Source organism: Letharia columbiana, assembly GCF_014066305.1.
Source record: "Letharia columbiana isolate WasteWater2 chromosome Unknown Sc0000005_s0, whole genome shotgun sequence".
Classification (NCBI taxonomy): Eukaryota; Fungi; Ascomycota; class Lecanoromycetes; order Lecanorales; family Parmeliaceae; genus Letharia; species Letharia columbiana.
The window spans coordinates 897,247-905,955 of NW_023501041.1; the positions used below are offsets into that span (position 1 = coordinate 897,247).

The 8,709-nt window shown below is 48.9% G+C and overlaps 2 protein-coding genes across 2 annotated transcripts; one reads left to right on the forward strand and one right to left on the reverse strand.

Annotated features, from left to right (window-relative positions):
* Nucleotides 1–1,712: 1,712 nt before the first annotated feature.
* HO173_002638 (uncharacterized protein) lies at nucleotides 1,713–6,148 on the reverse strand (the record flags this gene model as incomplete). The annotated part of the gene is made up of 4 exons (XM_037304570.1): nucleotides 1,713–3,428; nucleotides 3,521–5,260; nucleotides 5,322–5,439; nucleotides 5,490–6,148. The coding sequence occupies 4 exons, from the start codon at nucleotides 6,146–6,148 to the stop codon at nucleotides 1,713–1,715; spliced, it is 4,233 nt and encodes a 1,410-aa protein (XP_037168663.1).
* Nucleotides 6,149–7,047: 899 nt separating this feature from the next.
* HO173_002639 (uncharacterized protein) lies at nucleotides 7,048–8,411 on the forward strand (the record flags this gene model as incomplete). The annotated part of the gene is made up of 3 exons (XM_037304571.1): nucleotides 7,048–7,279; nucleotides 7,334–7,471; nucleotides 7,522–8,411. 3 exons carry the CDS (start codon nucleotides 7,048–7,050, stop codon nucleotides 8,409–8,411), a joined length of 1,260 nt encoding a protein of 419 aa, XP_037168664.1.
* Between the last annotated feature and the right edge of the window lie 298 nt (nucleotides 8,412–8,709).

The window sequence follows — 8,709 nt, forward strand, 5'->3', positions numbered from 1 at the left end:
AAATTCCCACCTGATGTATCAGTGATCAAATGTGCTGCTGTCTGCGTGCGAGCCTGCGTATTGCGTGTTTGTCCCGTCTAGATCCACTGTCTGATCCAGAAGTCCACTATGCAGTATCATCATTGTATCCATGACAGATAGCATAAGCCCATTCGTATGCGGGTTTCTAATTGAAAAGAATGTACTCTATGATCCAAGCCCCAACGTCACAGGGCAATCCTCTACCCGAAGTTTTGAACCATAGAAGCTGAGAAGCTCTATCAAGGTGCACTCTTTACAGTCAACGTTCCTTTTTTCAGGAAAGGTTTCACTCGAGCCTCTATGTCTAGTCTTATCCTTCCGAGAGCAGCACGTTGAAATTATTGTAGTAGTAGAGATCGCTAAGAGCGAAAATGTAGCTATAACGCCTCATATATTCTTGTTTTATACTGCCGTAAACGATAATCTATTCCGTCACCCGTTTGGTGCGTTGATTTTCTTACTCCACAATACGTATGTAGAGGACGTCGTGCCCGAATCAAAATAGCGCCAAGTCTCGGCTGGCAGAGGCGTTTCGTCCCACGAACAATCCAAAACTCCGAGTCATCGACACCAAAAGACCACATCTAAGCACAGCAGGATCGAAGAACCGCAATCAGTAAGCCACCTTCCACATCACCATATCATTGAATCTACATGTACTGACTTCTCCTCTCAACCACAGTGCAGATGTAAGCTCCCGCGGCCCTCACCCACAACAGCCCGTCCGCCCACAGAGAATTGACAATGCCACAGCTTCGTCAAAACCCTCACCGGTAAAACCATCACGCTCGAAGTCGAATCCTCCGACACCATCGACAATGTCAAGGCCAAGATCCAAGACAAGGAGGGTATCCCCCCGGACCAGCAGCGTTTGATCTTCGCCGGGAAGCAATTGGAGGACGGGCGTACGCTGTCGGATTACAACATCCAAAAAGTAGGTTGCATCCACAAAACTGTTGGCGGGGAGCAAGAGCAGTGGGCCAGGGAGGGAATCTGCCGGAGTTTCGAATGGTGCAGGCCTTTGGGAAAACAAAACGCTGATGACCTGCACGGGAACAGGAATCCACCCTGCACCTCGTCCTCCGTCTCCGCGGCGGCATCATCGAGCCCTCCCTCAAGGCTCTGGCCTCGAAATACAACTGCGACAAGATGATCTGCCGGAAATGTACGTCCCGGCCCCCTCTCCGATTCCCCAAGCTTGCCCGGGTTCCCAGCGGCAAGTGGGGGAAGACTGCTGACGGATGGGGGATTCCAGGTTACGCCCGTCTCCCACCACGAGCAACGAACTGGTAGGCGTTCTTTCGTGGAACATCGCGCGCTGCAGCTGACAGGACGTAGCCGTAAAAAGAAGTGCGGCCACACGAACCAGCTGAGGCCAAAGAAGAAGTTGAAGTAGAGGGTACGCTGTGGCTGTGGGTTGAGCTGGACGGTTGAGATGAAAGGAGTTTGTGCTGTTGTTGTGTGCTAGGCGGATGAGATAGCATAGGCAAATACAAAGCTACTTGACTCGAAAGTCCGCGGGTTGTTGGGTTGATCTTGCCTATTTGTCATGATGACGCCCTCTGGTTTGTTTTACAGTTGGAAAGTGCAGAAGCGAACGTTCGTCATACTTCAAGGATTCCTGCCATCATTCTCGTAGCTCATCGGTCTTCATCCCCAAGCCTCCTCATCATTCATCATCATAAACACATCTAAAGCGCATTCCGCAATTGGTACCTAAGCCACAGTACCACCCTTCCCAACACGTCGCCCTTCTCCACGTCCTTCAGCACTGCCTTCGCCAACTCCTCAAACCTCTCCCTCCTCTCTTCCTTAGACCCAAAGTCCGTGTGGCTTTCATGGTCCGGTTCCACATCTAGCATGTCGTTCAACAGGCCTTCGCCCCCTCGATCGACTATTCGTTCGAGTATGTCCCCGTTGATATGCATGTAATGCGGTCGGGCAGCCGAAGGCTCGATGTGTCTTCGATGGGGCTTGCCTGGGTGGAAGGGGCAGATTATGGGGTGTCGCTCGGCCATGTTTTGAGTGAAGCGAAGGAAGCGCCATTCAATGCTAGAAAGGATAGACATTTGAGTCAGAGTACCATCTGCGGAGGAGCCGAGTATTACTTCATCCCCTGGTGGTGAAGAGTTGACGGGCTTGTTCCCATTGCTTTCAAGGGAACTACGAGGATCGTGAGACCATATCGGACGACTGACGTGTCTGAGACGGGTTATGGACCCTTGCAACACAGCCTCAAACACTGTAGTCATCGCATTATCGATCCTTCGCTCGGGAGGCTGCCATAGTCCTACGACTGTATTTGACATATCCGAAGCTAGAACAAGTGAGTGGGTGGGCAACTGAAGATGATGTAAACCACATCGAGCGGACTGATCCCCGAACTGGTAGATCAGCTGACCAGCATCGCACCGATATACTGACAACGACTCACGACTGCTTGAAACATATATGTATGGCTCTTTCACGGTTATATGCCTTCCCGGTGACCGCATTGCAACTTTGACTGGAGTTTGCCAATTGATCCGAGATGGATCAGCTACCCCGAGAGACTGCATGTATAGATCGTTTCCGCAGCAGTAGACGAGCGACTTGTCAGGGTATATAGCCACAGAATACACAGGTTCATCCGTATCAATCGCTTTCTTTGTGACAAGTTTTGGAGGCTGATTGCTTCTTTCCTTGGTAATTGCGAAGAAGAGTAACCGCCCGACTGGCTTTTGTGCCCGGGTCAACATGGTGTTAATGACCAACATATGGTACTCGTTGACGCCAACTATAGGGAACCACTCGGTCATACCAAGGAACTTCTCGCCTGGTTTGCATTCCGATATCATGAGCGCTTGATTGTCTTTGGGCTCTTCCCCATCATCAATGTCCATTGCATCGGGATCAAGCCCGGCGACTGGGTCAACATCCGAGTCCAGAAACGAGATCATCGGGCGCAGAGCACGCTTGCCTCGGACGTTAGGTCGCCCATGGATTTGTCTAGCAGACCGAAGAACTTCGAACTTGTTGTGGAGAACAATGAGCTTATCCAGGCGTTTTGAATATAACACTCTAACAGGACTCCCACCAAGCTCTAGACGGCGAGGAACCATTTTTGGCTGCGAATCGAGAGAGATCGTATGGAGTTTATTGCCATCCATGCAAACGAAAGATTCAGCGGTGAATCCAGGGGTTCCTCCGGGCAACCATGAATCCACAACTTGACTGATTGCAGAGATTTTACCTTGCTGAAGTGAAGGTTTGCATGGGTCTGTTATCCACACGTTGAGCACCGTCGCGGGTGCTTTATCGTCCTTTTGGGGATATTCTAGGGTGCATAAAGTGTTCTCGCAATGGATGACGACTCTATTGGCCGTTGTGTCCTTAAGGACAGCCACGGAAGTATGGCCGAAAGCCAGCTTTTCGCAGAGAGTTAGATGGTCCATTGCCATTGTCAGCATGTACATCTTGGGTAGAATCCCAGGATAGTGGTAAACTCACATGTACCTACTTCCTTGCTCAGATTTAATGTTTCCACAGTGCCATCGCGGAGGCCACAGACAAGGAGCGGTTGTACCCCTTTGCTCGTGGCTCTTGCGATGATAGCGATACTATCACATATACCAAAGGGACCGGCAAAAGTATGGTGAATGGTAGTAGCAGGGTTCAGGAGCCCGGAGCCAATGTTGGCCGGCAGATAGATATCCAGCTCTCCCGCAAGAGTACCAACGAGTACGAGAAGTTCTTTTCCGGTTTCCAGCACAGAGAGGCAGGATGGTTGTACGTGAAGCGGTATTTGTTGATCCAAATGCTGATATTCATTGGCAAAATTTCCAGATTCTAGATAAAACTGTCCATTCCGTTGGGTAGCGAAAACAATAATGGTGTTGTCCGCAGTTGTGTGTATACAGGCCGCCAGAATCCGCGAGTCTCCAAATGGATACTTAGATCCTGGCTCATATCTCTCGGCGTCAAGTTGATTTTTGTCCGGCTTTGTGTCCTCCATATCCTCTTCTTTAATCTCTTTGTCGTTCGACGGTGGCGAAGGCAATGATGTGGCCATAAGAGAGGTTTCTGTAATTTGAATAGTGAGGCCTCGATTTGTGCGCCCTGCAGCGATCGTCCTAGCGTTGAGGTCAAGACCCACATCATGGTCAATGAGTTTATAATCAGCGTCTAGCAGGCCTACATCATCGCTAGTGGGTTCTGGTTCTTGCTTCAGCCACACTCGCAGAAGATAAGTTCGCAGTGGGTGAGACAAGATGATATATGTGACGTCTTCCAGATAATTGTCTTGCCTGTCTTGCTCGTCTGTGTTTCCGTAGAAGCCGTGCAAGGCCCAAATTCCAAACAACCCATTTTTCAATTCATCGATAAGATCAGGTACTGTGCTGATTTTCTTCGATGCTTGCACTCCGTAGCGTATCTCTGAGATCGCGCCGTGTTTTCCTCTGCCGGAGCATGCGAACAGCCGTTGTTGTCCCTTTGAGGCGTTGTTTGCTGCAACTGTGATCCCTGCATTCTGTCGGTCCATCGGAACATTGGCAATAGCGAAATCATTGATCGGCGTCCAATTTGGTAAAGTACCTCGCTGATTGGGACTTTTCTGACGGGGTGGAAAGCTCCACAGACCTCCATCGCTTTCGTCGCCGCCTGCGATCAGCACATCCTCTGTATAAAGACCAATATCTACAGTCGCAAATGATGTGTTGATGTTGACCCCGAGTCTGCCAACGTTGTGGTTGCTGTCGATCATCTCTTTGAGACCATGATCAATCACCACATACTGCACAATCCCGTCCTCTCGGCATAAGACTATGTTGTCTTCGTTAGGCCTCTTCCTCTTGGATCTCATTGGTCTTGCCCATTGAACCCAAAGTGGCCGCCTCGTAGAAACGCCAGGTTCTTGAGGCTCTTGCTCAACGGCGAGGCGATGTAAGAACCGGTGGCAACCCCCCGTCAAGATATCCTTGATCAAGACCAGGCGTTTCTCACACACCATGATAAATGCACTGTTTTTCATAAGAGGTATCAGAAGTAAGGGCAGCTGTTCGTCTGGATGCAAAGCTATCTTATTTGGCCTCGGCTGAGACAGGTGCAAAGGCATATCAGCGTTCCAGTCGTACCAAAACAACCAACTTTGGCGATCCCTTGCGACAACGAACAGCAGAATAATTTGGTTTGGCTCGTCCTCCGGCGGATGGAGGAATTCCATCTTCAGAATTCTTCCGCCCAGCAAGATGAGCTTTTCCTTACAGTGAGATGGTTATTAGCTGGGGGGTGTGCACAAGCTAGATTGACCGAACACTCACTTCTTTGATCGGCCCAAGCTGAGACTTCTCCTTGAACTCTGCTCTCATCTCGTTCATTGGCTTCAAAGCGTATACGTAAGCTCTGTCTTCGTGAGCAGCAACAGCCATTGCTCGGGACCTAGACTTGTCAGTCAGGAGCTTGTCCAACGTATCTGGCTCACAACGCACTTCGGATCGACAGCAATATGCTCGCCAAGGCGTTGCAAAGGCGAGGTCGGAGCTGGCAACGCCTTCTGACTCCAGAAAAGTTCAGCATGCTCCAAATCTCCACTGACTGCACACAAGAACACAAGCCTGTTCGACTCCAAAGCTAGAACGAGGATATGAGGTGGAAGCTCTCGTCGGTACAGGGGAGCACGATCCGGAAGATTTTCTTCCGGGACCAAATCGTTATGTTTGTTAGTGTGGGTATCATCCCAACGCTCCTCCTTCCTGAGCTTTCTATAGCTGTAGTCGTGTCTTGTCAGCTCCCTTCGCTCTCCGATTACTCTAGCGGACTTGATTGCTGAGTCAAAGTCACTCTTGGTGGCTATTTCTCTTAAAGTGTAGTCCGCTTTGGCTTCTTTGATTGTTACTGAATTTGCCGATATAAAGAGCACGTCGTTCTTCGTCTTGTGCCGTATTCTCGCAGGGATAATCCGGTTGATGACGGAACTTCTGACCAGAGTCTTCGTAAGGATTCCTAAAGAAGGCGTCTTTGGAATACTGATCGACGGCTGACTCCGTTCTTTGCGCGGCGTTTCTGCATTTTGGGCTCTTACATGGTAGGGGTCCACGTTTCTAGTGACCCATCTTCCATTCTCAAGGACAGTAGTTCGAACCGACATTTTGAGGAAAGGCTCAACGATAATCCACTGTTGTAACAATGTTCTTGGGCCTTTTCAAAGATTACAGGAGAGGCTATGGTAGATCTGCAGTCCTCTTAAGCCAAAGGAAACAAGGACAAGTTGCCAGGGAACTAGGGCAACTCGAGGGAGCAACGGCGTCCTAAGACGAGGGAGAAAAGGAATCAACCCCTCTGAAATATGCCTGGCCTAGTCTGTAGAGTCTGGAAGCAATTGTCAAGGGGCTCATTGCCCCTCATGCGGAAGACAGAGAGAAAGAGCTGTCTCGATGTGGTGAGGGTACATGGGTGCGACGCCAGCAATATTCACGCAACCTAAAGGAGAAGAAGCTAAAGGTTCCAGCTGAGCGGGAACGATTATGCAACTGAAAATCGAGGGCGACCAATTCACGGGACTTGCACCCAAATATCCTTGGGCTGGTGGGCCGGCGACCTTTTTCTGGCGATTCGAGCGGAGTACTCGTACCTCTCCAGTAGAAAATGTCCACTACTCTCAAGGAAGGACCAATTGAATTGTGATGAAGATGATGATGATGGAATCAACAAATCTTCTGCTTGAATGCAGGTCGCCTTTTGGTGTCTCAATGGAGAATATGTAAAGGTCATTATTGTGCTGCTGGTACTGCTGGCCGTGAAGTACGGTAGGGTAAGCTCGAGGCTGGCAGGCTGGCGCTTGGAGGCCTGTCGGTATTATAGTAGTAGTACCTCGGTAGTCGGTCCCCGCCGTCTTGCCCTGCACCGCCGATCATCCGCCGTACTAACATCTCAGCACCCATGATTGAAGACCTGTCAGTCTTGCTTCTACATCACGGTTGCTGCAAGCTATGATCATCTCCACCTTTCGCAGGCCTTCGGGGTCGACCATATCACCATACACGTGCAATGGAGAGGCGGAATGAGGACAAGCGTGAGCTGTCAGAACAATCTGACAGCCGTACCTCCGCAGTTGGTATTTCCAAAGAATCTCAGAACAGGGATGCTGGAAAATCAAAGCTGCCACATGAGGTCAATCGTATACTAGCTGCTTGCGAGGATCCCCACGATCTAGATCTCTTGATCAGACTGGCAACTTCTACCGGTGGCTTGATCAACGACGAGGTACGGAAGGTGGTCTGTAAGTCTGCCAGAGCTGAAATTCCCCTATTTCCCGAGACTGACCGCTACTGAGGGCCACTTTTGCTGGGCTACAGAAGCGAAGAGTCCGAGCTCACCGGCTCTGCTCGCTACCCGCTGGATCTGCCAATCCATAAAGATGAAGATCAAGTCGAGCTTGATGTGAACCGGTCTTTCATCTACTACCCGAAAGGTAGGCGTGCTTTGAGCCCCTAGGATAGCTTGATGCTAAATCGAATCTAGACGAATCGGAAAGGCAGCTTGATCGACGGAAACGCGAGCTTTCGTCGGTGATCATTCAAGTCTTGAGGGAACATCCGATGCTTTCCTACTTTCAAGGATTCCACGATATCGTTCAGGTCTTTCTACTCGTTCTTGGTGTCGATCGAGCGCCCACAGCTGTCGCTCATATCTCACTCTTACGTATTCGTGATTTCATGCTGCCTTCGCTCTCGGCATCCCTTGCACATCTGAACCTACTGCCGACCATCCTCTACGCTGTGGATCCGAAGCTCTGCCTCCATTTGTCACAGACGCGGCCGTTCTTCGCCTTGGCGGCTACACTTACTTTGTACGCTCATGACATTCAGGAGTATGGTGACATAGCTCGACTGTTTGACTTTTTGATCGCGCAACCAGCTGTTGTCTCCATCTACTTCTTTGCCGTTATCATACTCTCGCGCCGCGATGAACTGTTTGAGATCCCTGCGGAAGAACCCGAGATGCTTCATTCGGTCCTGTCCAAGCTACCCAAGCCTCTGAACTTGGAAGCTCTGATCTCCCGGGCGATGACGCTATTTGAGGGGCATCCTCCGGAAAGTCTGCCGTTAAGAGCTTGGGCGAAGATCTCAGTTTACAGCGTCCTAAAAACCACAAGAGAATCTGTCAGAAACCAGACTCTCGAGGACGGCGAAGACCTGTTCGAATACCAGGCATTACAGCTACGGAGAGAAGAGTTGCAGAAACGAGCAATGGCAACTATATGGAAATACAGACGTTCTGCTAGTCGAATGGGGTTGGCATTCTTGGTCGGTATCTTTTCGATATGGTTTAGCAGAAGAGTAGGACTGGATCCCAGTTTTGGTCTAAAGAAGATATTGGAAGTCTTCAGGAAGTTTCGTTGGAAACTGTGAGAGGCTGCTTCTATGGATGTTGTACTTTAGATACACCAATAGATCACAAAAGCTAAAGAGATTCAGATCTTTGAATTAATTATTATTAATAAATAACATAAAATTTTTTAATAATAAAAAAATTAAAAAATTTTAAAGAAGTATATCTAATTATCTATATCGCTAAGCCTTCTATTTTAATTATATTCTTCTTTTTAATCCTTTCCCCTAAAAAATTTTTTATATTAATTTTTTTTAAGGGGATAAAAAAAAAAAAAAAAAAAAAAAATTTTTTTAAAAAATTTGGTAAAAAAGGAAA